General features: G+C 39.3%; 1 protein-coding gene across 2 annotated transcripts in view; it reads right to left on the reverse strand.

Moving 5' to 3' along the window:
• Positions 1-1,041: 1,041 nt before the first annotated feature.
• The window catches only part of SUDS3 (SIN3A corepressor complex component SDS3), a 27,382-nt gene continuing 15,421 nt past the window's right edge, over positions 1,042-13,002 (reverse strand). Inside the window, exons 8-13 of one of the 2 annotated variants that reach the window (XR_004376458.2) lie at positions 12,456-12,517; positions 11,490-11,511; positions 10,625-10,730; positions 4,659-4,743; positions 4,211-4,319; positions 1,042-1,171 (exon numbers count right to left, since the gene is read on the reverse strand). Coding sequence is in view for 1 of the 2 variants with exons in the window: in XM_032799990.2 (XP_032655881.1) it covers positions 1,073-1,171; positions 4,659-4,743; positions 10,625-10,730; positions 11,490-11,511; positions 12,456-12,517 (374 nt within the window). In the remaining variant the exon portion in view is untranslated. The remainder of the gene's footprint in view (positions 1,172-4,210; positions 4,320-4,658; positions 4,744-10,624; positions 10,731-11,489; positions 11,512-12,455; positions 12,518-13,002) is intronic. The other variant, XM_032799990.2, reaches the window with a different exon arrangement.

The following is a 13,002-nucleotide window of genomic DNA, read 5'->3' on the forward strand; positions in this document are numbered from 1 at the left end:
ACCCAAGCTGGTAGTGAGCTTGGGGGAGTTTCAGGTAAGCCCCCAGACTTTTGGACGCAAAAGTCCAGGTTTGGGACAGGACCAGATTGTGGACGCTAAAGTTCAGGTCTGGGACTGGGAGGCTAGATTACCACAGCTTCATACACACTGTCAAGGCATAGCAATGCAGCTTTTCATTTTGTATCAGGCCCTTGACAACAAAGATCTATATCATAAGTTACCCATCAACTGTTCCAGTATGGCCCATTAGCTAGCTGAGTCAATTTCAAGGAACTTATGTACACCACTGAAAGGTAAAATTATCCATGATTATACTGTTCTGTTCACAATGTCACTGCCTCATGCAGAATCCGGTTAATCCTTTGGTTTATACTCATCTATGTATGGAAATGCAGTGTAGCAGTAGAGACACACACTATTTGTTCATCTGAAGGGTTTTTAATGTGAAGAGAAAGGAAGCTTTGGATTCACCAAGTATGACTGTGTTTAACCAGGTTAAAATCAACTGGAACATCAGCATGTTACAGGTTTCCAGAACACTTTTCACACTTTCCTAAAAAATCCTCATTGCATGGGCAAATCTTTCAACAGGTCATCCAAAAGAACCGATGTAATGTCGTTACAGACAAAGCTAGTTGTATTAGTCTCCTCCTGCTCAGCAGCCTAAGCTTTGCAGAAAAAGCAGAGCCAGCTTTCAACAAGGAAAATAGCTGGACTCCCCCTCAATTCCAAAAACTTAACTTATGTTGTTGTCCATGTACACACACGCTTCACGGTACAAAGATATAAAGATGAGAAAATATGATGTAGAGTCTTCTTAAATATAGTCTCCAGAAATATGAAAAAAAGCTCAGAGAAGCTTTATAGCAAAGTCCAGAAGTCCAGCGCTCCAGGGCTGTGCTTGAGTGTCACTAGAGACTTAAGGACTATGGGGATGATGTGGCCAGCCACAAACAGTCTCTCAGGAGGTCATAACAGCATCTCTGTTGCTATGGCTGGGTGGATAGACTGCTATTCCCTGTAAGAGGGTTCTTTTTTAAAAAAAAAGAAAAATCAAGGAAGAGTCAGACAGTCATGCAGCTGATCGCCGACGGATCACAAAAACCCCTCGCTGTAGCTGTCCGAGATAAATCCTCATTTTTGTGCTGTCACTGGTCTTCCTCACCCAGATCTGCATGAGAGAGAAAGAGCAGACAGAGACCCGCCATGATTAGAAATATTGGAGAAAAATCTTTCAGGGATCCTTAATGTTTGCCATAAAAGTTGCTTTCTGTAGCTCTCCCCGCTTTCTTAGGAAGAATATAAAACATGGCTTTTTAAAAGCAACCCTGGTCTAATGTATCCAATCACCAGCTTTATCCCTCTCTCTGCTTCCAACCCTCTAGTATCAGAATAAGTAACTGCTCCTCCTAAGTATCAAGCAGCTGAAATTCTCTACTGCAACAGCTCATAAGAGAAAGCTTGCATTTGTTTTTAGCTAATCAAGAATAAAAGTCTCCCTAGATCCACAGATCATAAAGTTACTTGTCCTGGGATTTGCTCAGACAAGTAACTATTAAGTCAAATGAAAAGCTTGCCCTGATTTTGTTCAGTGAAGCACTTCTCACACTATTAAATTATAAGTTGTATTTGGAGATAAGTGCTTGCTTTTTAAACACCTACACTGAAAATTCTTACTATGGCAGATATATAATCTATTTAAAAGGACAAGAAATTGCATCTGCAGAAATAGCCATTTGGAAAATAAAGTTTTTAAAATCAAAGTCATTGTCAAGGATTCTGGAACCCAGATCAGATGCCTTTAAAACGGAATATGTGCAAATGTCCTCCTCATTTTAACTTCATTTTTTTAAACTGTGTTTTAAATAAGAATGAAAACTTGATAAAAATTAAACATTGCTGCAATTATGAATAGAGTACAATATTTTCCACTACAAAAGGTTTTAAGTTTAGTCTTGACCAATTTACATTTTAGTGCTGGCTTTCAGGTATAGGTATATCTTTAACCATTGACTTCCAGACACAAAGTAGTTATTTACTATATTATATTCTGCATTTCTTGCTTTTAATTATTCCTTTCACTGGAAGATTGTCTCCAACATGTCCTTGAATATTCAACATTTAAGGGTTTTAACTTTATAACTGGGGAATTTACTTCCAAAAATTCAGCTTTTCACAGAAATGTTATCACACTTAGCAAGTTTCAATTCCAGAGTAAAACATTTATAAGTTCACCTTCTCTAAGCCCTTAGAGAATTCTATCTGCTCATTAAGAGTATATATAGACCCTAGCACACGCATTTTCCCCATTACTGTTCCTTTCAGAAGTACCTTCCTTGCCTTTCCGTTGTTTTCAGTTGAAATGCCAAAAGGGGGTGGGGGTGGGGGGAGAAAAAACACAACCAATTTCCCTCTTTCTTCTAATCCAGTGCCGAAGCCAGCTGCCTCTGAAAGAATGCTCTTATTCCACTTTAAGAAAATGCAAGTCTGCATTATCCTTTTGCAAGAGATTCTTTAATTTCAGCTAAAGCCTTTCATCATTTACAACATTAAGACCCTTAATGTTAATTGTAATAACCTTAATCAAATTAGCCATTTCTGTGTGTGTTATAATACATCTGTTGGCATTTTGCTACAGGTTCATTTAAATAATCAACCATAGAGCCTAATGATTGCTTGACGACTATGGCTCATTGTTATAGAAGAGCATTAATTTTATTGATAAAATATTTTCCCTTTAATATCCATATCAGAGGTACTTTTTTGGTTCACAGAGCCACTGAATTTAAGCATTTCTAGCTCCATTATCCATTTTCTTGAAAAGTTAGTTTTCACATTGTTTGCCAGTTTTTCTCTGCACAATTCTATTGCTTAAATACCAAGTTTGTTTTAGGTCTTAATTCAGATCAATCCTAGATGCACATGTCTCTTAGCCCCCACTAACCTCATCCCAACTCTTTCAGCAATTCAAGTAGCATTAGCCAAATGACTTGCCCTTTTCTGGTACTTAAGTGACTTGTGAACACTTGACTTAATCCCCAAACACGCGCTGCCCAACTCCTCCTTTCAGTTCATTAGTTTGTGGGAGGCATTAATCATCAACAATCTCAACTCACTCCTGCTAAAGACAGCCATTTTTTTTGAGCCAGAGGTGAAGGAATTTACTATGTCCCATGGAACCGGAAGCCAAACTTATTCAAACACATCAGAAACTTTGTATCTATAGCAGCCAAAGAGTAGGACATGTGAACAGGAAAGTAGGTATAGTTATTAACCGCCAGTAATTTTAAACTCAATTACCTTGATAAAACCAGGAGAACACTTAAGAAACTGCTCAACTTTGGTCCTTAATTGTATCTTAAGCCAGTAATTTCAAACTGGCAACTACCCACCAGCTGGCAGTCACCATGCTGCTGTACAGACAGCTGCTGTATGAGGAACCAGTGTCCGGTTTACCATCAGCGTTCGTCCTGTTGCTGCAAAAACTGACTAGCTTTTGAGAAATTACTAGCCTGCTTTCTTATTGGTAGTGTGTAGTCTCAAACTTCACCCATATTTTGCTAATACCATGAGGTGTCTGTACAAGGCAAGCTCCAAAATGCCAATTTCAGTCACTGACTGTCAGATGTATCCCAGAGATAAATGCTTTTCAGCAAGGGAACTTCCAGGAGATTGTGCCAGCTGTTTTCTTTTAAGAGAGACTTCAGATCTTGATTTAATTTAATGGGCAACCTAGAGGTCCTGTAACATATATAATGAGGTTAGCAGTAAGGTTGAAATACCCTATCTACACCTAAACTTAGTGATGAGCCTTTAATTCATCCTCTTCTGGGTCCCCAATGTTTTATGTCAAATGAGAGTAAACATTTGTTTCTGGAAAGTTTAAAGACTAGAAGTAATGGAAATTTTCAATCCACAGCCAGGGAAATACAATGCAAATATCCTTCCTGATGCCCTGCCAACTGAGTAGCTTGGGCAGAGAGGGACCACCATATCTACATAGTAAAGATATTGAAGTTTCCCACCAGGTCAATCCTTTGGTTATCTCTGCTGAGGAGAGGCAATTATGTGCAGTGATTCTGTACTGTGGATTCTCAGCCATCAAGACTGATCCAAGACCATTAGTATTCATTCCACCTAGGAGCTTAAGACAGACTTGGCTCTGGAGCCAAAAGGGGAACTCAACTTCTTTACTCACTAGTAGGCTTACCTCAAACCCTCAGTCAAACTTTTCTGCTGGGGGGAAAAAAAAAAAAAATCAGAAGACTAGAGTATATCATAATCCAATTTTAACAGGTTGACTGTGCACCAAAAGTCATCTATGAGCAACACAGAAGAACTATATGTAAAAAGAGATTTGTTTAAGGATATGAGTGTCAATAAGAGATCATCCCAAACTATTAGAGTTACAAATATTAAAACCCACTAACACTGCTGAGCAAGCATCACTGGCAGCATGATTATGATTCAAACAGTAATTCAGCTGCACCTCAGATTTAGCTTCTGAAATACCACATCTTTCCGCAAAGGAAGAGGCTGCTACTCCAAGCAATTTGTATTGTGATTATGAGTTTAAGCCCAATTGACAGATACTCATTTGCTTGTCTGCACCGACACTTGTCGTCTCATTTGGACCAAAACTTAAAGAAGCCCATTACCTCGTTGGCTCCTACAGAGCTGATCACACAGCTGATCTTAGTGTTCTCTTTTGACTCCAGATAAATAGCCTGGCTCTTGTGGTACCTGCAAAAAGCAACGCATGAATCTGTTAGCTGCCCAGGAGATCCCATCTACTGCATGTGAAGATTTAGAAAGCCATGAGTAGCTTGATTTATGAAACACACAGATTCTATATGCATGAGGATTCCCGCTTTTCTCAGCATATTCACATCATTACATAGCTAAGGATTTAAACCCATTTCTCTCCCCATCACCTGCACCCAAACATTACAAACACACTAAGCTGCAAACTGCAGATTCCCCCTCCCACTCAAATATATAATTACTGACAACTCCCCATAAAGTTTTTAATAGAATTCCTTACTTACATAAAAATGGGTAATACCAAAAGTTGACAATATTTACTCTTAGGGCAGAGTCCTTTTTTCCCCCTGCAACTGATTTGCTTCCATCTTTCAATAGCTACAGAGTATTAAAACAAAATTCATCTAAAATGATCTAAAGCATACAGACTAACAAACAGCTGGGTTGTAGAGAATTCTAGAAAAATCTATCAGATATGCAATTTAAAAAAAATTAATGTTCTGAACATTGTGTTGCAACTGCTTGCATTTACACCCAATGAAACCCAAAAGACAGTGCTTCTCCACTAACACAACTGGTACCTTGCACAGGCAGGGAAGTGCTGAAGCATCAGTGTTTCACTGCCAGTTTTGTAATCAAGACCCAGCTCGTTTCTCTGGCAGCATCTCACACCCAGTTAGTCCTCTGTGCTATAAGTATAGTACGCAGCCCAGAACTCGAATCCTTCGCCCCTGCTGCACCACAACCCGAGGTTGATCTGAAGGAGACTCAGTGCAACTCCACCCTGGCCAACATTAGGAATTGCTTTGACCTCTCCATCTTCTTGCCCCCACTACCTTGGGTAAGCAACAAGTGTGACTTTCAACATAGCTGGAGCTCCTGAGACTTGCTAGTGAAGCTATGTGCTAAACCACCTCACTAGGTCCTACAGACTGGTTCATTGATGACTGCTAACACGCCACGCCCTCAGATTCATTGCCTGTATGTTCAGGATAGCACTTGGTTCCATGGTCAATCCCCTACCCCCATCACTTAAATGTTTTTTTGTGAAAAACATTACACATGAAATAAAAAGCAGGAGGTATAAAACTGGTGTAGCAAACTGGCAGGGAGAGATTAGATCTAGTGGCAAGCAGAAGGCTGCAGTGGCCTAGAAGGTACGGCCATATGAAAGGGGTCAAACAGGGCCAGGAGAACCAGGGATGCAAAAGATGCTTAGGTCCAGAGGTTTAGAAGGGGATCTGCAGTTGATAGGGATGGATATGAAAGGAACAGGGGGAGGAAGAAGGTAGAAGACACTAGAACAGGGAGTTCTGTCCATGCTGCAAGTGGATATAATTTCATGTTAAACATGGGTAAAGGCCTCTCCCCTCCCCATTTCATAATATCCCTTATTTCAAGATCTTCCCTTAATTTTCACCTTCCCCACTCAAGAACATGCAAAGGAACTAAGGAAGGTAGCCCCCTACATTGGGTGTCATAAGAGCTGTCAGAGCTACTGTCCTGGAAACTTGATACTCTAATTACATTTAAAATTGATGCTAGAAGAGATACAGGGAAATGGCTACACAAACAGCTTTAACTTGGAGTTAGGAAGTACATTTGAGCAGCCTTATCAATGCAGTTAATAAAAAGTCAGTCAACATCAATATTAATCCAAGCCAACCCTCATTCACATGGCTTCTCCTCCAACTGTCATGATACAGACATCTCAGTACACGTAATTCCTCAAAAATCAAAACAGACTTCAGATTCCTGCTGATACTAAAGAAACTAGGGACATTAAATTATGTTTTGATAGAATGGCTTAATCTTGCTAGAGGCTGGAATTAAGGTTGTGGAAGTGTGATTTTGCAGAACTAAGTATGTGCATAATGGGTGATTATCGTGGAGGTGATGAGCGTTTGGGTGTTATGTTTGGATAGTAAAGCACGTGATGGAGGTTGGTATGGATTTTATTTTTTTTAGTTAGTGCATTGATTTAAAAAACACACAACCACACACCACTTGGATAACCTAACAAAGATAACAGTTTGCAAGTTCCTTCTTCCCACACAGTCTGCCAGTCACTGCCATGAAACACACTCACTTGCCCTATAGGCACTGAGCAGACAAGAGACACTTCAAGAGGACTAAACTCTTGGGAAAAAGTGGACTGTTTTAGAAAGTCTGGAAGAAAATTACATTTATTAAAGTCTAATATTTGATCTCTCATGCCACCCAAAGTTGTCAATTAGAGACAATGTTTGTATTATAAATAGGAAGCCACAGGATGCCACATGACATTGCTGTATCCAGCTTGTACAAGTTTCTTTGCTTATATAACATGAAATAAAATAGGGTCTTATCTTATTTTGTCCAAGGCATATGCCAAAGGATAATGCAGTGCTTTCAAGTGCTTGATTTCATAGCCTTAATGTTAGCTTTCTGCATGTAACACACTTAAGGATTCGCCTTGTTAATGCTGTAGTTAAAGTATGCTCGGTCTCTTTATTATCCCATAAGCAAGAATCACCTACATATAATCTACTTCAGTATAATTAAGTGAACAATTTTAGCCAGGAGTACAGAGATGCCTTACAGTTACTGAAGTATAGTTACATTCCCACCTCTGCCCCTATGACGACATGCCTGACATTTAGATCAGGTGTCTGAGCTGCAGAATCATTGCAGTTACTTCCCCAGCAACTGTTCAGTATGCAACTTGCGGCATGCTGACTGGCTGATAGCCATTAGAGTATGATAATTTGCATAATCTGTTATTTCCATAATAGCCATACCATAAAATATGAAAGTCTCCAACAATTAGTTCTATAATCTGTTCTGATTGGCTCCCATACTTGCACTTTCAGGCTGTTTGCCAGCAATGAAGATTATAGTCTCAGCTTTATGCCCTTCAGATGAGAAAAATGCCAAAGCGTATATAACAACTAAAACCAGAAGACGTTGGGTTAACAAAAAAGACAGGGAAATTGTTTTTAAAATGTTAAACATCTCAGACCTCGATCTCCATTTTCAGGGCAGGACTTCATCTGGTTCCCTGGTAACTTACCAGTAACCATGAGACTTGGCCAATGAACTGCGTTTATTCAGCACAGTTATCTTGTAAACTGGAAGCATTCTCAAGTTATTACAGCCCAGACCCCACTGCCTGCTTGAAAACAGTGCTAGGGCATGAATAGCCCTCACTATGAGGCTGTAGTAACTAGAAGTTACAATCTGACAGCTCTTCATTGTCTATATGAAGTGAGTTGGGGTCTTAGTATAATTAATGTACACACTTCCATATTCCAAAACACCATTGTTATCTTGGTAATAAGGGTGCCAATTGCAGTGGGACTGGAGAATGACCTACCTTTTCATCAATAGTGAGCAACAGCCTCTGGCACAGACCCATAACGACGGGTACTATAGAAAACCTTAAGCTAGGCAGACAGCAGAATTAATGGAGAGGAGCAAGGTGGCAAGGGGAACCAGGCACTACCGCTGCCTGTTTGCTGATGAAGACTGTCACTGTGGACTAGGACTGAATTTACCTGGGAATTTTTTAAGCTGGCTTCTAGGAGAGAAAGAAAATAGCTCTAATGGGTGAACTCTTACTTTCTATTATGTAAAATAAACTGCCATAAAGGCTAGCACATAGCAGAAGATGAAGTTTCAGCCAGCCTCTGTAGGTAATATTTAACTCAAACTCTGAAGTGTCTCAGCTTGTTCTTGTGAGGAAGTTTTTCAATAAGACAAAGGGACTCTGAATAATGGACAAATGGAACACAAACCAAAGCCTCAGATGCACACTGTACTTCAGACTGGAGGCCAATAATGGAAGCCTCTCCCATTCCCTGCTACGAAATTCTCAATTATACTGTGCACATCTAAAGTTAAAATTAGAGAAGAAAAAAGTGGTTTTGCTGCAGGCAAGTGTTTTAGGCATTGGGGCAGAATGGCTGAGGAAAAAAAATAGACTAATTCCATATCCAGCTGGGATTCCCATTATTAAGTCTCCATTTTGTGAAAGAGTTTGCCAAATGTAGCTACAAAAACCTCAGGGAGTCCATTTCTAGCCTTAAACATTAACTATTTTGAGAGAATTGTCCTTTATGTCTCCTATCAGAAGGAATAAAAGAATATAGTCACTCCTGAGCTGTCAGAGTTCATTTTTTTAGTGCATGCTAGCAGCTTTAGGTTTAATATACATTTCAAAAATTTACCCTCCTACCATGAGCTACTTTGTTATTTTAAAATATATCAGCTACTTTGCAGAGGCATTATTACTATCAAACTGTGAGTGGAATTATTCTAGCAAAAATGTAACAAAGCAGTACAGGGCCCAGGAATAGGCAATGACTACAATCCTTGACAATGAACCCCCATGACAATGGAATGCGGTGAGAAAAATATTTATGCTATAATGCCATTTTTCCTAACCACATATGATTTAGAGAGTCCTTGCATGCTTTTGTGAAGCTCATCTGGGGTCCAACTATGTATTCCTTAGTTTGAATTTGATGGGAATTTCGCTTGACTAAGATGCAAGAGCAGCCTGTTGTTTCTAAGAGGGAGGACACAGACACATCTGTAAAAGGCTTGTGTGCTTGAAATTCTAGGGAGTGGAGTTTAATCACTAGAGTTTATCCTGGTTTCAGAAAGTGCAGGGAAGAATAGTAGTTTTAAACAAAAAAAGCAATACACTTGTGAAAAGACTCAATCTGTTGAATCCCAGTTTAAGCCACACACACGTTCAAGCTCCTTTCTATTGCTAAACTGTCATTATACACACACCCCAAACCTTTAGTGAAATTTGACTACCAGAGGGTTGGTAACAGGAAAATTGCTCTAACAAACTCAGTGAAATTGCTGCTGTGCTAGGTTATGAAGTTTTAGTTATAGCCTTCTACTTAATAGCTAACGAAGAACAGGTCATAAATCTGATGAGAAAATGACCTACCTTCTAGGTGCTCATGTTGAGTAGAACTCATTCCACATGCCACCCATTCAGTGAGAAGGTTACAGCAACTTCCCTTGGTTTTCTGAGCTATCATTACACCAAACTAATCTACAACACACAGCTCAGTCAAAGTCATGTAAATTGCTTGCTATTTTTAAAGGACTAGACTGCGTCCTTGATTGCTCACTCTTGCATATTTCATAGGATTAAGCTTAAAAAGAGAAGTTCTCTGTACAAAATGAACATCTTCGCTGATGTATCATGAGGCTTCAGTAGTTATATACCCATAAAAATTACAGAGATAAATCTGGTCATCATTTCTGAAGTGGGTTCTTGTGTGGGGGTTTGATCTTTAAAGGTTATTTGGTTTCAGTTATTAGAAACATTTTTCATTCTACTCTGCTGGTTCATAATATTTTACTACATTCTGCCACCTTGTGGCAAAACATTCTAATGAACCATAAAGCTGAATTAAGAACGTCCAATATCGTAAAGAGCTGCTGCATCAGCAGCAGTACATTTGGGTAATAGCTTAATGGATTTGTAATTGTCTGCACATAATCCTGCATTTAATCCTGACTACCTTTACTAACATTACTTTTAATAAATACACTTCCTCAGTGTTCTAGCACAAAATAGGGCCCCAATGATACCAGCTTACATAGCTATAAATTCCCTTTCACTAAAGTCAGAGACGGAAGCAAACTTTCTCAGAGTTCTGTCAACATTCCTGCAGTAAAAAGCTATAGCCACTTCTAATTCAGAGCACCACACGCAGTAAGCAGCTAGCTCCTGCTTAAACACATTTTACCTCTAAAATGCTTTTTCCAAAGGAAGTTCTCTTTGCATTGTTTTGTCTCTATAGAGCTCAGACTAACAGCAGCAGCCGCCACCACATATTCCCTCTAAACCTACCATCTTTTATCATAGTAGAGTTTGCCATCTTCAATCCGAGCCTCAAACCGCTGTGCCGGAGACTCTGCAAGTGTGGCTGGTAGGTGTTCTGGAGATGAAGGAGATGCTGGAACAGAAATAAGTTGTATATATAGACTAGCATGTTCACATCAGCATATATACATGCAACAGGAAAAAAAACTGACTATAGACGTAAGTCTTCGCTTCAGAGGCTTTAATGCAATTTCACTGACTAAAGGAGGTGTCGTACGAACAGAGGAACTCTAATTTACTTCTGCTTTGACATAAATGCCTTCTGTTTGGGCAAGTCATTTCACCTCTGTGCTTGTCTCTTCACCCAAAATGGCTTGCTAGGCTTCTCTCAAAGAATTTGAAAAAGTGATAGTGTTACAAGCAGACAGACAGACTGCCCTTGTATTAGCTTCTAAGTGACTCTTGTTATGTAACTAAGCCCAAAAAAACTGAAGGAAAGCCAGCTACAAACACCAGAGAAATATCCAGACCCCTCTGGTGAGTTGTGTAGCACAACTGGTCCCACCCACCTGAGAAAAATAGGTGAGCCATTTCAATGCATTGCGTAGTGAAGATGAAAAACTTCTTACAAAAGCATTTTGGTTGATTCTTGAATCCTACATTTAAACAGACACCTGCAGCATCATATTTCACTATTCATACTGTTCGTTTTATAAAAAAGGGTAAAATGGCAGTTTTGAAGCACTAGAACTGCCAGTAATTCTCACTGGATGACTAAACACAGAGACTAAAAGAAGTTCCAATTTAAAGACTGCTACAAGGCTCCAACAAGATTAGTGTATGCTTGAAAGAACATGATTTGTACCCAACGTTAATATCATTGTGCACTTACCTGGTCTCTTGGGTGATTTAAGCTACCAGAAAAAGAGAGGAATAAAGCCATTTTAGACATTTGAAATGCAACTTCTGGTATCATAAAAGCATTAGTCTGAAAAAGGAATTGTGACAAATGAAAAGCAAGATTAAAAAAGAATAGGAATGTAAAATTGTCAGTAAAGTTATAACTAATAACTAGAGTCCAGAACATCAAATCAAACAGTAAACAAGGCTTGACATGGAACATCAGTATCATGAGACAAAAATCTGGAAAATGAAGTTCTCCTCTAACTTCAAGTAATTCACCAAAATAAACAAACCAAAACCAAACTCCATCTCACACCCTCCCCTCATAGTCAGAGTGTTCTGATCAGGCTTGGAGTAAACTGTTCTAAAATAGGCCTCATTGATGAGAGAAGTGAAAACTCACTCCATCATCTTGCATAGTTTTAATAAGCCCATATGGGGACTCTGATGGAGCTCTGGCAAAACAGCTGGAAAAGACAAACCTTTTATATACAGCCTTCCCACCTCACCCAGCCAGCATCCTATGACATGAAACAAAGCTGAGATGCATTACAGAGAAAGACAGAAATACATGACCTCTGTTTTAAGATCTGACAAGAGTTTGTATCAGTGTCTGTAAATCCAGATGAAGGAAAAAAGCTTCTGATTCCTCCACTTTATTAGAATTGGATATACTGTTTTTCAAGCAAATAGTACATCAAATATATACCATTTCATGAAAGTTAATTCTAACCTGTTGGAATGGGATGGGGGGGGAGAGGAACTACCATCTTGATAGGCCTGGGTATGTTAGGCAGTGGAGTACAGACTATAAAGCCTACTTTGGATGGGATATCTATGTAAGTGACAATTTCCCAGCATTATGAAGAGGAGCAACTGATTACCCAGATATGGAGATAACCTCCTTCTTTTCAATGCTGAGAACTAAGTTTTTCTGGAACAAGCTATTACTTACCTTATTCAGTGTCCTCAGATCCTCCATGATCTGTTCATCTGTCAGCAGATAATTTAACTGGGGTATTCAGAATTAAAGGTACATGTAACCAAGACACTTTTGACAAGCAAAGTTAGAAACCAAACACACCAGTGGTCTCCCTCTCACTTGACCACAACAAACTCATAACTTTACAAGAAAGTCACCTACAGCTACAATATTCAAAGAGTCATACCAAACAAACAAAATCTATTTGTTACATTGCCTGAAGCCCTGAAGATGGCTGACTGTAGCCAACTGACAGTTCTGTTGCAAAAAACTGTTCTAGAACATTAGACACAGGGCGGGTGAGGCGATCTCTTACTGGACCAACTTCGGTTGGAAAGAGAGAGAGAGAGAGAGAGAGAAGCTTGAGCTTACACAGAGCTCTTCTTCATGTCTGGGAACTGTCTCCGGCTGTAAGTTTCCCAGACTTGAAGAAGACCTCATGTACGCTCCAAAGTTTGCCTCTCATGTCAATAGAGGTTGGTGCAATATAAAACAAAAAAAAAAAACAACAAAACAAAAA

This window comes from Chelonoidis abingdonii, chromosome 22, assembly GCF_003597395.2.
Source record: "Chelonoidis abingdonii isolate Lonesome George chromosome 22, CheloAbing_2.0, whole genome shotgun sequence".
Classification (NCBI taxonomy): domain Eukaryota; kingdom Metazoa; phylum Chordata; order Testudines; family Testudinidae; genus Chelonoidis; species Chelonoidis abingdonii.